Genomic DNA, 25,748 nt, shown 5'->3' on the forward strand with positions numbered 1-25,748 from the left:
TGTATAAAATACAGGGGTAGAGGGATGCTCCACTTATTTTTCTGAAAAATCATTCCGTTACGTTGTAATTCACTTTTGCATTTTCGTTGTCATGGAAAGAAAATGCTAGTGGATTACAGTGTAATAAATTGACTTTTGAAAAATGTAATTCACACAATGTGTTCAGAGTGGGGATTCTGCCACAATAGTAGTTGGTTTGGAGTGTCTGCAAGATGTTATGGACATATTTACAGACTGAATGGGGCCCACAATATGACTACAGCCAAGGTCGGAGCCAAGCCAGGAAAACATCTAAAAAAGGTGTAACATCCCTTTTCCCTCTAAAGGTTAGCACACAAGGGAATATGGAACATCAGAATAAGAATCCTAATACATCCAGTAAATACAGTCTCAGTAGAGGGCAAGGTAGAATAAGTCACAATAAAGCAACCAATTAATTTGAGAATAGGTATACCTCAAAATGAATATCTGCATGCATTTAGCCCTACTTGCCCATCTGTTCATTGTATATCTAGGACCACATTGGGTCTTGACTGATCCAGACTGTGCTCCTTCTGCTGAAAGCAGTACATAGCTTCTACCGAGGTGAGGTGATGTGTCTCAGTGTTAATGCATCCCCTGTATTCCCTTCCATGTCTCTTTAACTATGCCCTAATCACAAAAAGACTTGGGTTCAAAAAATTCAGAAACCAACCCATTAGTGTCTAGTGTCTTGTCCCGTGCAGTGATGGTATGTATTGTATGTGCCAACCCAGAGGTCTGTTTAACATGAGGAAGTAAATGTTCTTAGAAAAATACAAAGTAAACCTTGACAAAGCGTTAGTGTGCAAAACGCTTTATTATTTTATTTTTTTGTCGATCTGGTTGGACTTGCCACTCCCTGCAGAGAATCATTAAACAGTACGGAAACGAGTCAGAGAGAACTATGCACAATATACATTCATATATACATAAAAACCAACATACATACTGTATACATACATACCAACATAAATACATACAGATACTGTAGATGGAAAGTTAGACAATTTACTGTCTTTGGCAGCCGTGTAAGCTGAGAGTTGCAACATACAAAAATAGGGCTCTAAAAAAACCATGATTAATAAAATCACCAAAACAGTTAGTTATACAAAACATCTGTTGTATAAAGTGAAGTTTTAGGGCACCAATGGGAGTCGCAGGGCTTTGCTCAATGCTGTACTGTGCTGAAGCAAGTGTGGTTGGGGAACATGGAGGGGAGGGAGTGGCAAAGTTACAACCCAGGTCTGCTACTCCGGGATGTTATGCCACCTCGGCTGTATGAGCGTGCTGGGACTGACATAGGCACCAGTAGGGGTGGACAAGGGGGGCGGAGGAGAGTGGGACAAAGAAGAAGGGTGTTAATGAGCATATACTGTGCTCTGTGTAAGTAATAGAACAGTGAAGCATTTTCTTTCTTCTTTTGGCTTTACACTCCAAAAGTTTGGATTTGCCATCAATTACTATGAGTTAATATTTGTATATTTCACATTTAGATCAGCAGACAAGATAATAACATTCTCTGCTGAGAACCGGAGGCTATGACCGCCTCTCTCTAACATACATACTTAATTACACAATGCAAAATACATCATGTTTTATAAATGAGGACCACCAGAGGCCATGGTTTAACTCCAACTGACCTGGGGGAGGGGCTTGTGTGTCAGGCTCCTCCTCATCCTCGATGGGGGAGTGGCCGAGGGGATGGTGGATGAAGGAGTCCATAAAGGAGGAACTGCTGATGCCCAGGCTGATGCCCGTCACGCCAATGCCCAGAGAGTCTACAGAGTACACCAAGGTCAGGGGAAAAAATTGGGGCATAAGGTGAAAAAACTTTTGACATCTTGACAATCATAAATTCTACTATACAAAAAAATACATACAGTGCCCTCCATAAGTATTAGAAAGAGGAAGCATTTTGTCTTCTTTTAGCTCAATACTTCAACAATTACTATGGGGTCAAAGTAGAGATTATTAGCTTTAATTCAATGTTTTTTGTTTTTTTTATTGGGTTTACCATTTAGAAAGTACAAAACATACTCCCTCTATTTCAGGACTCCAAAAGTATTGGAAAAAATCATATAATGTGCAAATAAAGTACTTAGTATTTAGTCAACAATCTTTTGCATGCAATAATTGCCTGAAGTTTGCGACCCATTGACCCCACCAGATGCTGGGTATCTTCTCTGGTGATGCTCTGCCGGACCTGTACTGCAGCCATCTTCAATTGTTGTTTGTTTTGAGGTATTTTTTTAACTAAAATCTTATCATCAGGAAATGAAATGCATGTTAAATTGGATTTAAATCTGAAGATTTGTCTCATCTGTCCACAAGACCGTTTTCCAGGCGTTTACCTGACCATCCTTTTTGAGGATAATTAGTGGTTTGTGCCTTGCAGTGAAAGCCTCTGTAGTTCGGCTGGTAACCTATTCTGTTGATGGTAGTCTCCGACACATTCAGCCTACCTGCTGGAGAGTGTTCCTGATCTGTGGGAAAGTTGTTTTGGAGGATTTCTTAATCATGGTGAGCATTCTTCGATCCGCTGCAGAAGTCATCTTGGCCTACCAGGCCGTTTGCGATTTCTTTTTAATTTAATTTAATTTCTTTTTTTCCTTTTAATGATGTTCCAAACTATTGATTTTGGTAGGTTTAAGGTTTTGGCTATGTTTCTGATTTTTCAGCCTACTAAAGGCTTCCCTGACTTTCAAAGGCAAATGCAAAGCCTAGAATCAATACTAGACATTGAGAGCTCTCTTATAACTACACAAATTATGTGACAGAAACACCTGTCAAGCCAATTGTCCAATCATTCTTGGGTACCCTGAAATAGGGGGATTATGCATAAAAAGTGTTGTCATGTACACAAATACCATCAATTAAAATGTTACTACTTCTACCTCACAGTAATTGTTTGATTTCAAATCCAAACTCAAAAGAAGCAAAAAATGCTTCACTGTCCCACCACTTATGCAGGGTACTGTATATTCAGCCATTCCCATGTGAGACGTTTTCATTGGATTATCGTGTAATATGGCTCAGTTCGGTCAAGTTTTGACTTGTTGTCCCCCTGCCCCCAATTGTTGGTGTGTTTGGTGTGAGGTGCCCACCTGTGCCCACGGATGCCCTGCCAGGACGCCCCTGCCCAATGTTGTCCAGCACAGTGAAGGAGCGACGGTATGGTGTGTCCGACTGAAAAGGAACCCAGAGTTAAAACTCACTGTGACACACAACGCACATGAAACCTCTTTATCATACAACACATACTTTAATCTATTAATAGTAGCACAACTGCCTGATTGACATTTTTAGGAGCATACCCTGTAGGTGTGGGTGGTGTTAGGGCGGGAAAATACATCCAGAAAATGATGCCGATCCCGAGGCAGTGAACTGCCAGCTTCATCAGTCACAGCACTGTGAGCACGACTGGATGATCCTCTATGGCGCTGTGTACACACGTACACACACACACGCACGCACACACAGACACACAGACACACAGACACACACACACACACACACACACAGACACAGACACACAGACACACAGACACACAGACACATCCATTAGTTGCACTAGCAACATCAACGTCATGTAAATTGTGTTATTAGGAGTTAATACTGTATTAACAGTTTTATTAAGCCACTGATGTGGGGGCTAGTACGTAGACAGAACTTTACCTGTGTGGGTCTAGAGTGCTGTCTTGAGTGAGTGGGCTCAGCGTCTCCTGTGCCAATGGGGGGAAGGAGTGTGTTCCTGCTCAGGGGCATAGGGGGAGAAGCCAGGCGGTCACTGGCTGTGGGTCTAGGGAGACACAAACACCATTAGAAAAAGACAAACTACTGTTCACTGTGCATCCTTTCAACTGTATAAACATAGTAATATCTACTCTACTCTACATAAACCTTTCAAACATGAAGAGGATCCATATTCCACATGAGGGCAAATGAAATGCTGTACGCAGATGTTCATGACAAGTTCATCATTTAAGGTAGTCACACACACAACTCCTCACATCCCTCCCCCGTCTCTATTCTTCTGAACAGAATGCCACAAGGCACAAAGTTGAAAGGCAAGTCACTTTCAAAGTAATCTCTCCCTGCACAGACTGTTATGGAAAATACATTCAGGACTTGTTTCTTGATTCTTGCCTCCGAAGAGCTAAAGTACAGAGTGGTGAATCCTAGACTTCCACCACAAGACTCCAGCTTCAGAGTCAGCGGGACGGCAGAGTTTGTGTGTGTGTGTGTGGGGGGGGGGGGTTGGGTTCGGGTTAAACCCCCTGTTTAACTCACAGACGCGTCCCTCGAATGACCTCGTCCATGGATCCAGCGGCGCTGGGCTGGGTCAGACTGGGGACCAGTGGGAGGAGGGTGCGCGGGGGCGGGTTCCGGCGGCGTGCCGACTGGGGCGGCCGGGACAAGGAGGAGGAGCTCTGCTCAAGCGCCCGGTGATGGCGAGGCTTGCTGGACGGGACCACGCTGGAGCCTGGCCGATGGAACACCCTCTCCTCAGGGTCCCTAGAAAGAGAGATATAGAGATATTATATATATAGAGACATAATCCCTGGTGCCAACCCAAATGGCCTGTTACTTCTGCATACATATCTGTACTGTACATAATCCCTGGTGCTGTTCAAAAGCACTTCTTTCTGACTGACTGGCTCCTAAAGGATATTAGAGAGTTAGCTACTCTGCTCCAAAAGGATATCATAGATATCATATATGCTAATAAAGGACACTTCCATACTGGGTTCTCTCCAGCACCGCGAGGTTCCTCTGCTGCAGGGGGATGCCATGGATCACTATGAGGTCGTTGAGGTTGTGGTGGGTCACCGCTGCACCTGCAGGTACCCGACTGGACTGTAGGAGGGAGGGATAGAAGGAGAAAGGAAAGCAGAAAGAGCTACAAGGTAAGAAACTACACTTAACACTTAGCAAAAGTGGTCTTTGACCCCCCCCCAAAAGGTATTATTATAATTCTCGGTTCCACTCAATCTCCTGAGAATCACTGAGACTTTTCTACATGCAACCAAGACAGCAGGAGGACAAATATCACCACCCACTTTCTATATTGATGACATTAAAAGCTACAAGTAAATGAAAGCATTCCAACATTCTCATTGTTCATGAAAAAAGAATGGAAGAAAGAAATAATACCTAAGTATCATGAAAATGTTTAAAGAAGACTCAACAGTTGGTTAAAAAGATTTAAAGTGTTGATGCTTTGTGTTATTCAACAGACACAAGCACATTCAGTCTAGGAGCAAGTAACATGCCGTCATGGATGGCACTCGCCGCCCATTTGTCTCAGAGTGGCCTGGGAGTTACATACAGTGGATGGCTTTTTCTGCTTTTTGGATTTCCGTCTGGACTTGTGCTTTGAGCCCCTTGACTTTGTGGTCTTTGGGAAAGAAAGGATGACCAAAGAGAGAAGAAGAGAGGGAGGGAGTGAGGTGGTCAGATACAAATGGTTGTGACAGGGGTGGCACAGGCCAAGGAACAAGACAGAATAGAGGACAAAGAGAAAGAAGGAAAGAAAAAGGGATACAAGTTAATGAATTGACAGTCTTGAAACTAGTGACAGCAGTGAACGCAGTATTACATCCTGGTCTGGTGGCCACTCATACTCGCTATGCCTACAAAATAGTGGAAGTATACAGTATGAGTCCCCACAAACCTGCAAGTGGCAGGTACATATTTAACCTGCAGCTGCACAGGTTCAATCAAACCTGCAGATGGGCAGGTTTACGACTGATAGGCCTACCTGCCAGCAGCACGTTCCTCGTTGAACCTGCATACAACAGGTTTAAATTATACCTGCAAATAACAGGTTGTTTTGGAACCTGTTCTTAAGCAGGTTTACAAATAAACCCTGGAAGCAGCAGGGTTTTGATAAGACCTACAGACACTTTTTTGGCCCTCTTAGATAAACATTTTAGACCTATAACGGCACTTTAATCTTTAATTGTTGCAATGGGTAATAATGTGACACGGAACAACCACATGGAGGCTTCCATGTCTTATTACACATGATATTTTTCTAAATCTGTGGAAGTCCAAAAATGTGATCTGTGAGACCCCTAATGAAGGTCCAAACATGTGATCTGGGAGACCCCTAATGAAGGTCCAAACATGTGATCTGGGAGATCAAAGAAGTTATCTGGACCATGCCCACTGATCATGGTGGCAACTAAATATGCCGCTTTTGAAACCTGCCCCTCAATTTGATGAGGAAACATGATTCAACTATGTACACTCTCAGCAGACTCTCCCAATTAACGCAAGTGTGTGAAATTAACCACTCACAGTGGTCGCCCCATAGAGAACCACTGCCTTCTCCCTTAGAGAACCATTCTCGCAGCACAGAGAACCAATGCCTCCCTGTGGGCTGCGATTGAGCTAGCAAAGGGACCTTTTACACAATCTATTGTGAACTTCCTATGTCCACAGGAAGTGGCTTAGTTTCCACTTAACATGGTCATGTCGTCTGTCGAATGTCTGTCACAAACCCTTCAAAACAGCCCCTATGGCCCTTAATCAAGGCACTTCCTGTAGACACACAAAGCTGAAATCAAATCAGTGCCTCACAGGGACATCCTATTCACGACAGATTGTGTTAAAGGACAGTTTGCAAGCTCAATCGCAGCCCACAGACAGGCATTGGTTCTCTAAGCGCTACAGAAAATGGTTCAATTTGGAGGAGACAATGGGTCTCTCTGGGGCAACCTTTGGCCCTCTTTTCACTGTGAAGGATTAATTGAACACAGTCAAGTATACACTTGCATTAATCTGGAGAGTCTGCTGAGCGTGTACATAATTGCATCATGTTTCTGGCCTCAGCCATTCTAAAGATGTGACTCAAAGCACATCTAATTGAGGCGTAGGCTTCAAAAGCTCCCTACTTAGTTGCCACCATGATTAGTGACGTGCAGATAAAGCAACACCTGCAAAGGTGCAGGTAAAGAAAACATGCATGTCTGCAGGTTTAAGAGGATCTGCCGATAAGTGCAATTTGCAGGTTACATTCATGAGGTTTCATTGAAATATACTCTCAGATCAATCAATCACAGTAACATTAGGGGTTTTTCATTAGGGCTGATCCCATCTATTTGATCGTTTCGCTCTCAGTCACCTGACTCATGTTAAGGCCATTAAATAATTCATAACTTTAGAATGACTCTTCAATTGTTGTTTGAAAATATGTCCTTAAATGAGAAATCAACTTTCTTGGAGGATTTTCTTAGCTGTAGCAGCCTACTGCCTCTCATGTCTCTCTGCAATGCACACAGGTGTTTTGCTAAGTTACTTATAGCCTCACATTTGTATTAGACTTCATCATACTTGTGAGAAATTTGGGTTTGTGTAATAGCCTATGATGAGAATCAGATAAATACCCTTACTTAAATCGTTAAATCGCTGGGAAGTGATTCATCTCACATGAGATATTATCAAGTGAAATATTAAAAAAACAGCTGCTGTTTGTCAGTAAAAGAGCAGCATAAAGAAGAACAGATTTAGTAGAAGGACATTCAGTTTTAAGTTGGTAGAAGCCACTGTAGCAATAGTCTACTTTGATTTGCTGGGTTATCTTGCCTGGACATTGTCTTATTGATATCCGCCAGATTGGTGAGCTGCTCAGCAACACTGTAAACTGTAAACGGGAAAATCCAATGCCCCCCTGCTGACTGTTCATGCGCCAGCCCTGCTATCAGTGCACACCTCTTAATTCATTATCCCACTTACACCACAGCTACTACAACAAAAATAGTTTATTTGTTTGAGAGAAAAGTCAGTTGCCATCTGGTTTTGGGCACACTTGTTGAAATATTTCGACAGCTATGTTAACTAGTTTGTATCCTAGGGTAGGATTACTGAAGTGTAATAGAACATGCAGATCATAGTTGTCCGCTTATTCTTTGCAACTGTCCGGTTATCGAGAAATAATGTACACTTTAGAATGTCCCTTTAGGCCATCAGAATGGAGTATTCAACAATGATGTGGAATAATATTTTATTACAAATGTGTTTGAGTTAATTCATGCCTATCGTCCCCTCTCATATGTGACATTCTCCATCATTCTCACTTGAACACCTAAACATATTTTGAGTTCTGATGATGAGAATCTCAACTTTATAACCATGCCAAAATTGTCTTCACTCCCAATAATGAGCGAGAAAGAGCCAGTTACACTCTTGAGTATTACTGAACACTGATTTGTGGAAATCCACTCCTGAACTTTATTTTTAGGTAATAATGGCAACCGCATCCCACTAGCGACATCGTGGCCCCTTGCATGTCGCAGCTCAAATTAAGATACCGGCAAGCATTTTTTGTCTGACATTTTGCTAATCACATTGCTAGCTAGTTGGCTGTGCTTAGAGTTCAGCTAATGAGTGTGTTAGCTTGCTTTTAGCTAAACTGTAATGCAAGCCAGCATTTTAGCAAGCCAGTGAGTTTACAGTTGGTGCAGTTACTGTAAGCAGAGAGGTAAAAATGCACGCTTTAAAATGTCAAATAATCTGACCTGGGGCTGCAGGCTGGCCATGAGCTGGGGCACCCTGGTCTGGCCCAGCCTGGGGAGGAAGGTGGGGAGTGTGGACAGAAGCAGGAAGGAGTTCTGTGCGTCGGGTTGAGCAGGACTGAAGTTCACTGCATTCTTCTCATCATCTGTCAGTCAACAAGAGTTTGAATAATAATGTGAGTGAACATAGACAGAAGGAACCAAGGAACCACCACATTTTCAGGATATGTACCAACAAAATCCATTTTGCCCATACAATGCCAATGATGGCTTGTTCATTCGAGTAAATCATTTTATTTTTGTATGTAATCCATTTGTTAAAGGATGAATCCGGAGTTGCTGAAACAGAAGCACAGTATGAGTGCTAGGGCTGTTACGAGGAACTGCAACAACACAGGCTTTTATAGCACACAACAAAACCTTGTTTTGGTAGCTAGCTACATTACAGTTTGAGGAGCAATTTATTTTTCTTAGTGTCAAATTAGACCACTTGACTGTCGGTTGGATCTCATATGACCCGTGATGTTAAGTGTCAATGAAACACTACCTGAGACACAGCCCTCCCAGTGTCTGCGGACCAGCTCCTCGATCCAGCCCACTAGCTCCCGCCACACATCATCAAACAGCAGGTCCAGAACAGCCTGCCTGCGACAGCGGTACGGAGACACAGGAGGCAAGCAGTAGCGCCTCCTACCTGCACCAGTCACCTGCCGCTCCCACTCATCATCTCTGCAAATGACCAACCGGGATCTTTAGGGTCACACAACTAACATGGGAAGTAGGAGTCAGTCAAGACAGGAGGCAGATAGATAGACAGTACAGTACTCAGTACGGTAGGATAGGCAGGTGATAGAGCTGATCTGAACCACAGGACAGGTGAGGTAGATGAGCGCGCGCACACACACACACACACACACACACACACACACACACACACACACACACACACACACACACACGGGTGGCTGAGGCTTGGTCTAGTGGGCACCAGCACCAAAGTATAGTAAGTATGCGCAGGATCAATCCCCATACCATAGTGCAGGATCCCCATACCATAGTGATTTCATCACATGGATTTCACACTCACAACCACCTGTATCTCCCTGTTTCTGGTCTCACACACACACACACACACACACACGAACATTACACAACACACACACACACACACACACACACACACACACACACACACACACACACACACACACACAAACAAACAAACAAACAAACAGTACGTGAATATTCCAGGTGGGATGACAAGACTTACTGGTCCCTGCGGTCAAAAGCCAGGTACTCCTCCATCAGGCCCTCAGCCTCCATCACTCTGGGCCAGTCATGTCCACGGGAGCCAGCGGGGGTACCAGGGGGTTGGTCTGCTTCTGTACATGTCCTGGACAGCACTGCCCTCTGCCCCTGCACACACAGCCTGGCCAGGAGATGGACACATGCACACCCAAACACCTTTTTAAGGGCATGACGTTCTACTAGCCAGTTGCCACGACATGACTTGGTTGTATAACAAGGTTGTATGACAAGCCATGCTGTATATAGGTCATAAAACCACAAAGCAAACAGCCATCCATAATTGATGGCTTAACGGCAGTAGTCAGTGCTCACTCTGTGCTAGGCTCTGTGCTAGGCTCGTCCTTATCCAGGGCCTTGCTGCTGTCCTTGGCTGCTGCTGAGGTAACATACCACTGGAACCCCTCGTCACTAGGACACACCAGCTGAGTACCCAGGATCCTGTGCCACACAGTGGGGGTAGAAGGTCAAATGGTGATTACGGCCTAGTTGAACACTCACCTTGCAAATTTGCAAAAAGCTGTTTTACTGGTGTCTGTCTCAAGCGTGAAGTAATTCCAGGCCGCAGACAAGGACGCACATGTTTGGAATGTTTTTACAACAGTTTGCGTCATGGCATCAGATCGGTAAATAGCATTTCCTATCTCCGATTCCCAATCCAGCATTTTAGGCCAATATCGGCCGGATACCAATGCTTAGATCAGTGCACCTCTAGTTTCAGGGCAAATTATTAAATAGTAGAATTAAGTAGTTTCCTCTTCCTCTTGAAAACAGAGGCCTTTGTTCATCAACCATTTAATTTATCTCAAGTACTTAGAAATCAAAGTGCTTCGTTCAGAGGTATCATACTTTACTGCAGCATCCATAGCTTTACTAAAGAAATGAACTATATGTGGGGAGTGTAAATTGGAGACAGTTTGGCATTCTGACACAGCCAGGTCAGAATAGTAACCATATTTGAACTGCGTGTGAGGGGTCAAAGGTGAGAGGGCCAGGGGGAGGGATGATGACCCACCGTAGATGTGGGAACCTGGACGCCCACTGCTGACACTCTTCAGGCAGCCCCCGTAGCTGAGCCCCCCCACCCCGCCCCTCGTACAGCTCTTCATCAATCTCCTCAAACATCTGCTGCACCTGTCGTGAGGCCGCCTTGTCAAACTCCTGAGGGATGGAGAGAGAGAGAGGGAGAGAGAGTGAGACAAGACCTGATTCAGAGAGAGAGACATACTATCGCAGCAGGCTTCTGCTTTTCAAGCTACTCATCAATTATTAGCAGCACGTCACTGAGCTATGTTTATTGCACAGCAGGCTGCAACCTGCATGATGGTGAGCTTCTAAGGCTCCCAGGGGTTTGTGGGTTTGTGTGTGTGTGTGTGTGTGTGTGTGTGTGTGTGTGTGTGTGTGTAATCAAGCTATAGTGTGTACAATTTGCATGTGTTATGATAGACTTCAGTGTGTGTGTGTGTGTGTGTGTGTGTGTGTGTGTGTGTGTGTGTGTGTGTGTGTGTGTGTGTGTGTGAGACAGCATGCTGAGAACAGGGATGTGTGTAAATAAAGTTTCTGAAAGGTTTGGAAGAAATACAAAGAGGGACCAACAGAAATAAAACATATTCAAGGTATTCAAGACAGCAAGTAAGACCCATCTTGACTTTAGAGAACATTTCCATGACATGACCATGTTAGACAGCAAGACAGACATCCAGTAGGTATGAGATGAACAGCTGGAGCATTCAGATCCAGGGCAGCCCACTGAACTTTAGCAGGCGAGGTGAGACTCACATCATAGCCCCAGGAGAAGACAGAGCTCCTCTCGGTAGAGATCCCCGTGCCTGTGTAGCTGTGGATCCCTGACCAGGACCGAGTCGTGTCTCCTGTGGTGACTGTTGGACAGTCTGACCGACCAGATGCTGCAGACGTCTCCGAGCTAGGGAAGAAAGGCTGTTTTCACATGGTCGGCTGTGTTTTACGTTGTTGCATGCATATACAGTGCCTTCCATAAGTATTGGAAAGAGGAAGCATTTTGTCTTTTAGCTCTATACTCCAACAGTTTGGATTTGAAATCAAACAATTACTAAGAAGTCTCAGCTTTAATTCAGTGTTTTCTTTTTTCAGATTGGTTTCATAATTTAGAAATTGCAACCCTTTTATACATAGTCCCCACCTTTCTGGTAAGTCAGGTGTGTTCCATCACATTGTGCAGGCATAATATAGCTGTCAATGTCTAGTTTTGATTCTAGGCATACTGATTCTATGGCATCAAACATACTGCCATACATGGCAGCATACATGTAGCAACTATGGAGTTTTTCAGGGTCAAAAAACATAAAGTTCTTGACTGGCCAATCTTCAGATTTAATTCCAGTTGAACATGCATTTCTGCCTGAACGTTTTTCCGTCCCGTCTAAGGAAAATGCCTAAAAATGACCTTGATAAACGCACTAGCAAACAGTAAGACACAACTGTGGTGGGTATTGAGGTGGTATGTACTGAGGGGATACCTTGAGAGTTGCAGTAGATCATTTGAACACTACAAATTGAAAAGTTAGGTTGACACAATTGGAGGTGTGCATAACGTTTGTCTCTATATTTATATGTATTTTTGTAATTAACATATGTTAAATGTAGTTAAAGTGATTTTTAATGTGGCACCATTAAATCACTGTCGTCAATTGGGCTAAGCAGCAGGAAAACACACAGGCTCTGGAGTTGGGACAGAGCCAGAGAGATGTAGCAGCAGTCTGAGGCTGACTCTTAGCCAAATGAGAGACAGGGATGAGCATGAGGGTTGGAATATGAACGGATGTATTGATCAATATAGATAATTACATGGAAATTGTTGACATATTTTTCTTTAACCAACTTGCTGGGGAGCATAGCCGACTACTTTTTAACATATTTTATTTTATCCAATCTGATAATTTGTACTTTGACCAATAGTAATTGTTTGATTCTAAATCCAAACTGTTGGACTACAAAGCTAAAAGAAGACAACATGCTTCCTCTTTCCAATACTTTATATATACCAGCGTACACACTGACATACTGCAAGGGAGCTTAAGCAGCTCTTAAGATTGGCCAACTGGCTAGTCTCTCTCATTGTTTTCTTCCCTTTATGCACATATCTTAAAGGATATATGATAGCAATAGGCTATATCTGATGCCTACAGGTGGATATGGTTTCACCTGTCCAATCACTTCAGAATCATGTCCTACCTGTTGTAAGTAGAGACAGCTTCCTGGAGGTCATGGAGGAGGCGTTGGGGAAGGAGGTCATCGTCCGCCTCTTCTGGGAGGGGATGGTGGTCAAGGCTGCTTCGAGATAACCCACGACTGGAGAAAACACAACATATATATGATGATCTGATATGAGGGCGGTTTACTTTAGTAATTAGGCACTGTCACCAACACAGATGGCAATGAAGTTATAAAGACATAGTGTGTGTTACCATTACACACCATTTAGTCTTAGGCTACAGCGCTGAGCTAGCTACATCACCTACTCCTCAAGTGAGAGGCAGTCGACCTTGGTGTGACAGATGGGCTGTCACAAATGTGATCAATATTATCCCATTTTAAACGGCCATCCGGTCATGCGTGCATTAACCAACCTTATCGGTCAGTTTACCATCTCACGATAACAACTATTGATTGCTATGGCTTGCTTATTAGTCTGTTGCCACCCTACCATATAAATATAATGATATTCCTATGCCCATTGCCACTGCTACCTACATGTCTGTGACTCGCCAGTCGAGCTAGTTTGCTCGTTTTACTTACATCTCAAGATTGTGCGATACGGGCCGCCTTGTGTATCGCGAAATCATTATCCTTTTCTCCGTTTTCATCGGCTCATGTCCCCCTGAGTATCCCCTCTCATCGTGTTCGCCTCTGATTCCTGGCCCCGCGCTGTCTCTTTTGGCGGAGGTGTGACATTTCCTCCCGCCTGCAGTTTAATGACAAGCTAGCAAGTTAGCTGGCTCCGAAGCCAGGCTAGCTATGGCTATAGTAGTTAACGACGTTACAGGAGAGGGGTTATCAAAACAGTACCTTTGTGCACGAATACATAAAATACGAAATACATAATATATTGATCTACAATCAAATAGTTTGTATTGACAGAAACCCGAAATTAATGTGACTTTGTTTCTGCGTCAGTGTAGTTTTCTATAGATAGCTAGACCCGTTTATTACAGCATCTATCACCACTTCAGAGGATTAGCGACACAATAACAAGGCTGTCATGGATACCTAACTTTTAATTCCCAAAGACTCATGGGAAATAGATTTCGAGCTCCTATTGAATGATATTTCCTCTAAAAGAAAGTGGACTACAGCTCCCTGCTTCCTTCTCGGTTTTCAATTTGCGCTTCTGAATTCCCGGGGACGTTGTCTACTCTTACAAATTAACATTTACCTTTAAACAAAGTTGATGTGAACGATATTCATTTTGTATTGTTAGAATACGGGTTTGTAAAACATCTCAATTTAACAAAATGGTCTTTGAACTTTAAATTGTTTGTTTTTAGATAAGTGGGGAACTCGTTACAAAACGGAAGTTTCATAGCCGAGATGATTTAATGATAGGACAAAAACAGTATCAACAGCATGAGAACTACCAGAGATGTATATTCTCAAAAGGTGGGGCTTTTAGCATTTTGGGGTAACTCTGCTAACGGCTAATATCGGAGTGCATTGTGGTATATGATGAGACTAGATCTAAATAGTGGCAAAGGAAAGTGAATGAGAAATGCATAACATGTCCCTAAGGGACCTTTTTATAGAAACAGCTCGACAAACGACCGAATTTTCTTAATGATATAATACAATACATTTCTTTTCTAACTAACGTGACATATATCAAGATGTTTCAACCTTCCATTGTGGATAAACGTTAGTTTGAGTGAATGGAGTGCACATCCCTACCAGTAGATACTGAAGCAGCGAGAGGGTTGCTAGTCAATAGCAACTTCCGCTAGCAGTTGCTCTATGGAAAATGTTAAACATTTCTCTCTTTCCTAATCCCTCTTTGATATACTCTGTGGAACCACATCAGAGATCCTCGGAACGATTTATAACTGTGTGACTACTTCTCAGAGTTTCAACGAACGTTATATTATACAAATATTAAGTCAAGGTAAGAGCTTAGGTCATTCATTTGTCATGTATTTATTCGCTCATTCGCTGGCATATAACAGCATACTCAATTTAGCCATGCTGCATTAGTCTGTTTTTAATAGCTGATTTGGAGTTGTACTGAAACGCCTGCTGAGTTGTACTGGATTGAGCTAAATTGAGCTAGTTTATCAGTCTAGAAATCACATATAGAGATATAAATAAAATATACTTATTCGTGATGTCTTTATTTATGTAATGTTTGTTTCCCCTAAGCTATGTTGTTGCCTACCTCCGGTCTTTGTAAAGTTGCTGCCTGACGCCTAAACTACACCAACACCGAAACGAGAGCGTACCGTAATAGCTCTTTTAACAGTAACACAGTTTTCAGGGTGCTGCTCAACGTTGATCTGATGACAAAATAGGCGATATTTCATAAAGGGAAGCTATCTGAAAATAATTTAGGCTACCCTTCATAACGGGAGGCAATATTGTTGAAACCTCAACAACTAATCTGCAATTTAAATTATTTGGAGTAGCCTATACCTGCAAGTCATAGATCACCGTGACTCCAGTTGTGAAACGGAAACGACGTTAGGGTGCCATGACGGCGTTGGTAGAGTTTGGCCTTAATGGTTACTAACTGGCATCTAAGGAATTTTGATATTGACCTAAGTCATAATTTTTAGTAAGCTTGGGTGTATCCTATAATACTGTCAAATGTTAAACCGACAACGTAGCTAGCTATTATTACCTAATTGTTCGTCACTCATATCACAGGTTCAAGCCATCCCCACCATGGATCCATTTAAGAGAACAGTAGTAAAAGAGGACATGGTGCAGTACTATGTTTTCCTGGTCCAGCCCAATTCCTTAGATGCACAAGCCAACGAGAAACTTCTGCAACACCTAGTTGAGGAGATTTTGGCCATGTTGGCCTCACACCTTGTGCAGTACATCTGGCAACAGCAGCCATTCAACCTCAAGTACCACCCAGAAAAAGGTAACCTCACGAGGACAACACCAAGAGTCAATCAGGATTCAAGAATGACATGTATTTATCGAATTACCATTCAAACAAACCAGTCATACACACAGTGTTGCACAATATTTTTGCCTCTTTGATTTGTTCAGATATTAACTAGCCTATATATCTAGTTATTTGTTTAAACCGTGTATCTATGGATGAGTTAAAAGTATGTGTTTTATGAATGAGTTTTGATGCTTCATAGCAAACATGAGTATTCAAATGCTCTATTGACTGACCAAATGGTAATGTCACTATGTTTATCTTTAGGGGGAATTCCAGCACACATTGGAGGTAGCACTGAGTTTGGGGACAATGTGGAGGATGAGTGGTTTGTCGTATACCTTCTCCTTCAGATCACACTTGCTTTTCCTCAACTGGCTGCCAGGTAGAACAGAATGTCTTTCTTTTAACCTTATGTCAATTAACATTCATAAAGTTCATGGACACACAGTCCATGTCTCAATTGCTTTGTTTCTTTTTGTTGTATTTTTCTGATGATTTGTTCTTTCAACATTGTACAGGGTTGAGGATAATGATGGGGAGTTTCTTCTCATCGAAGCAGCTGACTATCTCCCCAAGTGGTTGGACCAAGAGACCAGTGAGAACAGAGTAAGATCAGAATCAGAATTATTTTATTTGGCCATGTATATGTATTTGTCTCTGTTGTTGTCCATCATCCACATGTCTCCCTGCATATCAAATCTGTTTGCTGTTCTGTCTCACTCCATGTACATGTACAGTATGTCTCTCTCTGCTTCCTCTGTCAGGTTTTCCTCCATAGGGGTGAGCTGTACATCCTCCCCTGCCCCTCCACCTCCTGCCCTGGTGAAGTTGGGCTGCCCAGGGATGAGGTGCCCAGTGTGTCGCAGGCTCTGGTCCTGCTCTCCTCCCATACACAGGCCTGCCTAGCCAGCCCCAAGATCCGCACTGCACTTGGGAAAAGGCTGGAGGGGTGAGCCGAGCATCTGTAACAACAACACTGTCAAAGTTTACTTATTGCAAGGGAGTGAGCATTTAGGGATAGTAGAAACAGTTAGAGATGGTTATATTCAGTTAAGAAAGCATCATTTGTGTCTTTGTTTAGTTTGCTAATTACCTTTTAGAGGGTAGTAGTAGTAGTAGTAGTAGTAGTGGTGTTTTTTGTAGGTCAAGCTGCACATACAAACCTGTGTATGTGTGATCTTCACAGATACCCTGAGAAGCTTCAGGCCAGCTTTCACCATGCCCACTGCTTCCTCCCTGCGGGCATCGCTGCAGTGTTGGCACAGCGACCAGATCTGGTTGCCCCTGCAGTGTCTGTGTTCTATCTGCGGGACCCATTGGATCTCCAGGCTTGTCGGATGTTCCGTACCTTTCCCCCAGACACTCGAGTCCTCACCTCGGTGAACACTACCACTTCAACCTACACACACACACACACACGCACACAGGCTGATTGATCATCAGAGGAGATGCTGATGACACTGATGATGGCCTAGACCGAAATGTTTGTCTTATCTTCGATCCCTGAATGAAACAATGTGGACCAGCTACACACTTTTGGAAATCTGTTGCATTTTGGTCTAAGCGCCAGTTCTGAGCGCAGTGGTCACTTTCTGCACTAAAAAGAAGTTTCAAGTTACTGTCAATCATGTATTTGTCAGATTATTTCATATTTAGTGTAATATAGGAATTAATCTATTTGTGTATATAAGTGATTTTGTGTTTTTTGTGTATGCTTTGTGTTTTTACATGTGTATAATGTATGTATTTCCAGGTGACATTCACCCGTTGCCTTTACGCTCAGTTGCAACAGCAACAATTCACCCCAGACCGGAGGAGTGGCTTCACCATGCCTGCCCGCTCTGACCCCCAGTACCGTGCCTACGAGTTGGGCATGAAACTGGTGAGTGTGCTCGACATCTGCTTATCCAACAACTTTGCCCTGTTGACAACCCTCATGGAACATATTCATGTTCCCCTGATTGAAATGTGTGTGTGTGTGTGTGTGTGTGTGTGTGTGTGCGTGCTTGTGTGTGTGCTTGTGCGCGTGCGCATGTTTGCCCCCCTAGGCCCATGGTTTTGAGATCCTCTGCTCAAAGTGCAGACAGCTATCGTCAGAGCCTGATACCCCCATCAGCTGTAACCCTCTATGGAAGAGCTTTCTGGAGAGTCTGACAAGGAACGGTTACTTCAGAGTGAGGGACTCACCCTTTATCCTACCTTTGACCAGCAGGGGTGGTTCAATGACTCAAGTCCTCAATGGCATTCTACTTGATTAATTTACTATATTAGATTAATGTAGTTACCGGCCATATCAAGTCTTTAAGAGTAGAGTACATTTCTTTTGGCCCATAATACAATTATTGTTGTGTTATTATTGTTGATGGTGCTGTTGATATTATGATAATGTTGGTCTTGTGTACATGAACTGGAGTAGCACTCTCCGTCATTGTAAGTAGCCAGCTTTGATAATGATAGCTGGGCAAAGTCCTGAGACCTTATCATACAAAACAGATCGCACCTCCTCAGAAAATGACTTTCTCTTACTGTTTAGACTTGGCAACAATAGCTGGTAATCTTGCCTGTAGCATAAAAACATTGATTAAAGAAAGGAACTATTCTGTCCAAGATCATTCATAGCTCTGATAAAACATTAAATACAATTCTAATACATAGAATACTATACATATTTCCACGGTGAAAAAAGGTTTTGATGGCAACTTTAAATTGTTTCACTGTCTATTTAGAAAACATCACTGTTCTGTACCATTTATCCACTTTGGCAATAATATTGTGTCTGTGTGTGTTTGTGCCTGGGTTTGGCAGGGTGAGCTAGAGGGATCTGCACTCTACAGAGAACTAAAGAAATCAGCAGAGAGCTTCTTCAAACAGTCAGTCATCCCAAACAACAGGTGAGCAAAAGAGGAATAGTTAAGTGTGTGTGCGGGTGTGTATGTTCTCTTATCTTTCTCTACTGTCTGCCCGTTTGTGTTCTGCCTGCCTAATTTCTTGCGTGTGTGCGTCCGTCCATCCAGTGGCAAGGATCCAGGGGAGGAGGTCCTACAGGTGCTGCAGAGCTCTGCTCCCTTCAGTCTGGAGGAGCTAAGGAGACAGGAGGTCCATCTACGCCCAGAGGATGGTGAGTCTATGCCACCTTGTCATACAAGGCACTCAGTCTAGCACAGTGGTGTTTCAAACAATAACACTAAGTACCTTGTGAAACAACTCCAGCTCAATTTAATACTGTTAGCCTACTGCTTCAAACTGCAGATTTAAGTTACCTGAAGATAGTTACCCGTCTTTCAGATAGAATACACATCTGAAATGTATTCAATTGTCAATACCAGAGGTTCCAAAAAGGGCTCAGTCGATCTAAATTGGCTAAGTCATTCACTCTGTCTGAGGGCAGTGCAAACATTATACACATACGGCTCCAATAAAGATAATCTATAGTTAAATACCCTCCAACAGTAAATGCAGCTATAAAACCCTTCTGTGAGACACATGTAAATATGAACTCTTATCATCTTTAACATGACACACACACACACACACACACACACACACACACACACACACACACACACACAAAGAGACTCACCTTGGGCTTGGCCAGCTCTTTAACCATCTGTATTTCGCTGTATTTCGCCAGCTCTTTAACCATCTGTATTTGTTACATTGACAATTACATTGTCAATGTAACAAATGATATAGGGGCGGTCCCACTCGTCCTCCTGCTTCACAGGGCCCAGCAGGTACCAGGGGTGGCGGTGGTTGTTGAAGTAATGGCAGAAAATACTGTCTGCGGGGTTCTTCAAGGCAGAGATGAAAAGATTGAAAATAGAGAAGTTCAAAATTAGATCTCTCTAATGCAACATTGCCATCACTACTACTTGTCAAAAAATCTCTTAACAACACATGTTGTACACACCAGTCTAAACGAACAATCTAAACACACTTCAACAAACAGAGAAAATCTGCGATAGCCCAACATCCAATAGCCCAACCCTAATATACAGTTGTGCTTACAGTGGCCTCCCTCCCTCCCTCCCTCTCTCTCTGTCTCTCTCTCTGTCCATCCTCAGATGACAGCTGGTTGGATATTTCAGCCCAAGAGCTGGAGCGTATGTTAGAGGAGAGAGGGGGCCAAGGCGTTGGGGTGGGCAGCTCACAGCTAAGTTCAACCAAACAGACACAGAGGGTCAGGGGTGAGGAGACGGAGAAAGAGGATGAAGAAGAGGCCAGCTATAGCCTGGTAGCCGTGACCCAGGGGATGAAGAACTTCATCAACACCATGTCCTCATACAAGGGGGCAGAGCTACCCTGGTGAGACTTAGCTTCTGACTGACTTACCAGACTGACTTACCTTACTGACTTACCTGACTGACTTAATGACTGGCCTTTTGACTTACTGACTAACCTTCTGACTGACCTTCTGACTGACTGACTGGCCTTTTGACTGACTGATCTTCTGACTGACCTTCTGACTGACCTTCTTGACTGACTGACTGGCCTTTTGACTGACTGGCCTTCGGACTGACTTACCTGACTGACTCACCTACTGATTGACTTGCCTTCAGATTGACTTTCTGCTAACTGACACTAATAGCTACTATTCTATGTTGAATGTTTAGTTTATTTATTTGCACATAAAAAAGAGAGAGAAAGAAAATAAACAAGATACAGTAATTACATAGGGTGAGGGAGAAGCCCAACCTGGGCTTTCTATCAGCATATGTGTGTGTATTTTCCCTAGATTGTCATAAATACATACTGTATGTTTGAACTTGTCTTTGTTCATAATGCCACAGGTCCCTTTCAAATGAGCCCTTCAGGTTTGATCCAGACTCCATGTCCAGTGCCCTGGATAGACTACTGGGTATGTTGTATGAATGCTATATGAATGTATACAAACACATACTATCTGACAGTGGCAGCTTGGGTTGTTACTCTGTGCACTCTCCAACTGAATGGAAATATGTTAATCCCTTAGGGGTTAAGGACGAGGAGTTGGATTCGGATGATCTTGATGATGATGATGATGAAGAAGAGGTAGATGATGAGGGTCCTGTTGGCCCTCCAGGGGAAAAGGGGGCAGAGGCATTGGACAGTCTCAGGAAGTATATGGATGAGATGGACCAGGAGCTTATAGGCAGTAACATGGGACAAAGCTTCACCCAGAAGGTAAGTGAGAGTTTGTGGCCCACATACAGTATATTGCTGTCCACAAAATAAAGTCATATCACCATGTGTATATTGTAACGCCGTGCACAAAATAAAATGCTGCAGTGTATGGAAGTGTCAGGAATGCATTATTGGCATATATAAGATTATTAGGTTGTACTGTAGCACCCTGCCATACAGATGTGTAACCATTGTATTCAATACTGTTCCAGAAGGACAGAAAAAAAGCAGGCCTAGCCAACGGCTCTCCTCATACCCCAGGCAGGGATACTCTTCTGGGGGAGATGGAGGATGAGGTAGAAGAGGAGATCCAGCCCCTGGATGTCGATCTGAATCTGATCACCAACCTCCTGGAGTCCCTTACCTCCCAGGAAGGTCTGGCTGGGCCAGCCTCCAACCTACTTCAGAGCATGGGCATTCACCTGCCCCCCAATACTGACCACCGCTCATGATGACCCCCCAATTCTGACCACCTCTCATGTTAACTCTGGAAAAACTGGCCCAGACACATCACAAACTCCCAATACTGACCTCTTATGACTGGCCACAAACTCAGAATGTCTTTGCTTGCAACACAGACCTCTGTGCCTAACACTCCTGACGGAACACCCTAATGCTTTCTGTTCCGGATCCCAATCCCATACTAGGCACAGTACACTGACCTTAACAGCTCTGGGTCCAAAACAGTGGACACCATAGCCCATGCAAAAGGTTTGCCTGGGTCTGCGTTGTAAGTACTGCCATAGTTAACATCAGGACCATTGTTTGAGAACTTAGTTAATCATGTTTGTCTCAGGAACTCAACTAATCATGTTGAGTTCTGGATGTAACCATGAGTCCTGGTGATCCTGTCTTAGAGCCACTATCCCTGGTGTGTGTGTGTGGGTGTGATTTTCAAACTGGGAGTAAAGTGTTATTTTCTATTATGGATGTTTTATGTATTGCACTTATGATGGAGAGATTGGTTGTCAAATAAAGAAACAATACATTTTTGGAACCAAGATGTAATTATTTAAATAGTTTTTTAATGCATTTTGGTTTTATCATTTGAACAGCTTTGTGAGTTTTCTGGAAAGTCATTCCAGAGAGAGAGAGAGAGAACTGTTTTGCCTCATCCCTTGTTGCACAATCACCTCAGTTCATTAGCCTCAAAGCCTCACCAATTTCAGTGAAACGTGCAATATATTGTAGTTGCTCTCTGTTAATGTGGATAACATGTGGGACTTGAAGTACACATACATCTCTTAACACAGATAGGAGCATGTATACTTCATTGCTGATCATCATTTAGCTTATAAAGGTGATTACTTCATTCCTCATAATCATTTACGGTGGCATGAAAAAGTATTTGCCCCCCCCCCCCCCCCCCCCTGCACAATTTTCAAATACTGTTACCTCCTCAGAGCCTGATATTGAAACACATTAAATTAGGATTTAGTGCCGATTTAGCACACGCATCTCCGTTTTCATACCATCCCTCGTGTGAAGAATAGTGGAAGCTGCATCATGTTATAGGGAGGCTCGTCATTGGCAGTGACTAAGGGAGGATCAAGGAACAGCCTAATAAACACATTGGGTCATTGATTCATATTAAAATCAGGGACCCTATCAAGACAAAGATATTAATTCCAAAATTATATAAACTATTATCCTTGCACTTAGATGGACTTATCTTAACTTATTGAGTAACTTGGTGAATACATTTTTGCATTTGAGCTAATTTTAGGGTAAATACTTTTTACCCAGTTCTGTTTTTCTTTTTTTATATAAATTATTGACAAAAAAAAATCTTTCACTTTGAAAGTGTCCAGTAGGCTGTATATACTCCCACAGTATGTGCAGCTAACCAAACGTGCTGCATCATGGGAGTTGTAGTCTTGGCCCCCTGGAGTGTTCAATACTGCTCTATTTAATGACCGTCTCCGATACATTACAACAGTCTGAGAAGCGGCTGTGCTAATCCTCGCGCTGTGTGTAGCAGCACTGCCACCAGCGGCGAGAAGCTCAGTGCCACCAGGTCCACTAGGAGGTGCTGTAAAGCGCCCAGGAGGAGCAGGGCTAGCAGGTAGCCTATGAAGAGTAGGCTGTGCCAGTTCCCCTCGCCAAGCGCACGTGGACCCTCTGGGTGCAGCAGGCACAGGAATCCCAGGACCAGGCTCTGGTTCACCAGCAGGGTGAAAGAGAGGTCAAAGGCCGAGGTGTGGGAGCCACTACGATGGCGCTCTGCTTCTGCTGCCTTGCTCAGCCAGGCCAGAGAGAGGCTATGGAGGAAGAGGGCCAATGGGGCGTAGACACACTCCAAAAGCTCCACCCCTGGGAGACCCTGAGAAGCTGCAGGGAGAGGGGGTTGAGGTACAGCGTTATTGCAGTGTACTGACACGTCAGATTATTATGTCCAACTGTCATTGATCCAGTGTAATCAATAACATAACCTACAGGCTGGTTCCAATGGAGAGCAGTTGTTCACACAGGCAGACTGAGATAGACACATTTACCTGTGATGGTGATGGAGGTGGCGGTTACAGCAGCGAGTAGGCCTGTTACGTGGACTGACGGGGGTAGTGCCAGCCCCAGGCCATGGCTCCAGCCCACACAGAGCAGGGGCAGCAGTCGCATGGTAAGGGGGTACAGCCCAGAGTGAGCACTGGCCTCAGCCCACACACTCAGTACGGCCTGGGCACTGCCACAGATAGAGGGCACCAGCAGGCGTTCACCCAGTGACAATGAGTAGGGCTTTAGTGGCACTAGGCGCAGAGCATGGAGGAGCAGCAAGTATAGCAGAGCCACCAGCACCTATGAAAGATACGTCATACCATATAAACATAGACACACACCAGGGTAAACATTTTTTATAACATTACGTTATATCTGACACCAAAGGATATAATTTGATTAATAAAGACACTCTATCATATCTGATCCTAGATTCCATTAAGAATCCCAATATGTTATGACCATGCATCAGTTACAAGAAATCGTGAGTTTACACATGGCACGATACCTGATGTCGATGACTGAAGTCTACAGGTTGTTAATTATGAACATTAAACATTAAAGTGAACTCTTTGTGAAAAGTTGGTCACAAGTATGTCGTGCTGTTTTAACAGAACCTTTAGCACACAATATGACATTGAGGAAATAGGAAGAATAAGAGTAGGGTATCAATACAGAATAACCAATTTAAAATAAACAAACTGTTGTAAATTAGTTGTACCATACATCTAACACTATGTGTGTCAAGGACACACAGGAGATGATGCTCACAGGCCTAACCCAAAAACTCAAAGAAAGTATTTCTCCTTAAATACCAACCCAACAATAGAACATCAGAGACATCGATAGGAGAAGCCTATTGGCCTATACTATAGTGCCCTCCATAATTATTGGAAAGAGGAAGCTCTATATTCCACCAGTTTGGATTTGAAATCAATTAATTACTCTGAGGTTAAAGTAGAGATTATCAGCTTTAATTCAATGTTTTCTTTTTTCAGATTCACCATTTTTCTTATCTATTGCTTTTTTTTCTGTTATCCACATTGTTAAATCTAGGTGTACTTACGTCTTAAGGTTTTATATCATTATCATCGTTGTTATTCTTTTCTTTTTTCATTAATTCTCTAATTCTCACTTTTTCCCTCTCTGCTTTTTATTTTTAATTAATTTGTAAACATTTTCCCTTTGACATTATGAGGTATTTTGTGTTGATTAGTAACAATTCAACCTATTTTAAAGTCAAGTTGTAACACAGAAGGCTTACTGAAGGCACTGTATCACAGTGTTCCCTGGTTTATAACCAGGAACAGATATACAGTGCCCTGAATAAGTAATGGGACAGTGAAGCATTTTTTCTTCTTTTGGCTCTATACTCCAAAAGTTTGCATTCGAATTGCTTTTTGTTTATAAAGCACTTCTCCAGAAACTACCATCATACCTTACCGGACATTTGAATGGGAGGGTCACAAATGATCACACAAGATCTCAAGACTGGCTTTGCTTCCGCAGTTGCTGGGAGAACGACTTTTAGCGTTCATGCCGCATCCTTTTGGAATGGCCTCCAGGAGCAACTGAAGCTAGTCACTGGTCACCTTGGGCCATTTCAAGAGAATGTTAGCGGATTTATTCATTGAAAATTGTAACTGTTTTAGCAGGTCCTTTGTTATGTGATTCCTATCTATTGCTTTTTTTTCTGTTATCCACATTGTTAAATCGAGGTTGTGCTTACGTCTTAAGGTTTGATATCATTGTTGTTATTAGTTCTATCTTTCCATTCTTTTTTTTTTTATAGATTTCAATTATTTTCCCCCTCTGCTTTTATTTCCTTGAAATATTGTGTGACTTTTATCCCTATGTTCCTTACAGGGCTCTTCTGTAAAAGAGAATCAGGTCTCAGTAAATCTCCCCTGTATAAGTAAAGGATAAATAAATCACCTACCTGGGCAAAAGTAATTGGCACAGCATACGGGTAGTGGTACTGGGGGATGAAGATGCCAGCGACGAAGCAGCGGAGTTTGTCTGCTAGGGCATAGAGCACCACGACCAGCAGGCCGGCGGTATAGCAGAGTAACGGGACTAGAGGCTTACATGAATCAGGTGAA

General features: G+C 43.1%; 2 protein-coding genes across 6 annotated transcripts; one reads left to right on the top strand and one right to left on the bottom strand.

The window, feature by feature from the left end:
* Positions 1 to 825: 825 nt before the first annotated feature.
* On the bottom strand, positions 826 to 15,356 carry fam149b1 (family with sequence similarity 149 member B1). Of its 2 annotated transcripts, XM_083695082.1 has the most exons (17): positions 15,250 to 15,356; positions 13,623 to 13,788; positions 13,059 to 13,175; positions 11,625 to 11,769; positions 10,861 to 11,006; positions 10,161 to 10,286; positions 9,811 to 9,969; positions 9,088 to 9,269; positions 8,544 to 8,686; positions 5,351 to 5,419; positions 4,766 to 4,878; positions 4,312 to 4,536; positions 3,697 to 3,820; positions 3,336 to 3,461; positions 3,126 to 3,207; positions 1,662 to 1,799; positions 826 to 1,314 (listed from the first exon to the last, which is right to left on the bottom strand). In XM_083695082.1, exons 2-17 carry the CDS (start codon positions 13,688 to 13,690, stop codon positions 1,253 to 1,255), a joined length of 2,025 nt encoding a protein of 674 aa, XP_083551208.1. In that variant the 5' UTR covers positions 13,691 to 13,788; positions 15,250 to 15,356; the 3' UTR covers positions 826 to 1,252. The 2 variants fall into 2 exon arrangements, with proteins under 2 accessions (XP_083551208.1, XP_083551209.1); XM_083695083.1 differs by lacking the exons at positions 5,351 to 5,419; positions 15,250 to 15,356 and having other exon boundaries at positions 13,623 to 14,054.
* On the top strand, positions 14,418 to 22,132 carry ecd (ecdysoneless homolog). 4 transcript variants are annotated; one of them, XM_083695081.1, is made up of 15 exons: positions 14,441 to 14,483; positions 14,899 to 14,979; positions 15,738 to 15,960; positions 16,255 to 16,372; positions 16,509 to 16,596; positions 16,755 to 16,939; positions 17,177 to 17,369; positions 17,744 to 17,872; positions 18,039 to 18,164; positions 18,796 to 18,881; positions 19,005 to 19,108; positions 20,055 to 20,295; positions 20,781 to 20,848; positions 20,963 to 21,153; positions 21,366 to 22,132. In XM_083695081.1, the coding sequence occupies exons 3-15, from the start codon at positions 15,756 to 15,758 to the stop codon at positions 21,603 to 21,605; spliced, it is 1,974 nt and encodes a 657-aa protein (XP_083551207.1). In that variant the 5' UTR covers positions 14,441 to 14,483; positions 14,899 to 14,979; positions 15,738 to 15,755; the 3' UTR covers positions 21,606 to 22,132. The 4 variants fall into 4 exon arrangements, with proteins under 4 accessions (XP_083551204.1, XP_083551205.1, XP_083551207.1 ...); XM_083695078.1 differs by lacking the exon at positions 14,899 to 14,979 and having other exon boundaries at positions 14,418 to 14,483; XM_083695079.1 differs by lacking the exon at positions 14,899 to 14,979 and having other exon boundaries at positions 14,418 to 14,483; positions 21,369 to 22,132.
* Positions 22,133 to 25,748: the final 3,616 nt, after the last annotated feature.

Source organism: Argentina silus (assembly GCF_951799395.1).
Source record: "Argentina silus genome assembly, chromosome: X".
Lineage (NCBI taxonomy): Eukaryota > Metazoa > Chordata > Actinopteri > Argentiniformes > Argentinidae > Argentina > Argentina silus.

Bases quoted from the DNA above. Each gene is read 5' to 3' on its own strand.
- fam149b1 (XM_083695082.1), bottom strand. From the start codon at position 13,690: ATGAAAACGGAGAAAAGGATAATGATTTCGCGATACACAAGGCGGCCC. The intron at 10,287-10,860 runs GTGGGTCATCAT...TGTGTGGCACAG, and splicing joins TCCAGGTTCCCACATCTACG to GATCCTGGGTACTCAGCTGG. The intron at 1,800-3,125 runs GTGGGCACCTCA...TGTACTCTGTAG, and splicing joins CAGGGCATCCGTGGGCACAG to ACTCTCTGGGCATTGGCGTG.
- ecd (XM_083695078.1), top strand. From the start codon at position 14,451: ATGAGAACTACCAGAGATGTATATTCTCAAAAG. The intron at 16,373-16,508 runs GTAGAACAGAAT...AACATTGTACAG, and splicing joins TTTCCTCAACTGGCTGCCAG to GGTTGAGGATAATGATGGGG. The intron at 20,296-20,780 runs GTGAGACTTAGC...ATAATGCCACAG, and splicing joins AAGGGGGCAGAGCTACCCTG to GTCCCTTTCAAATGAGCCCT.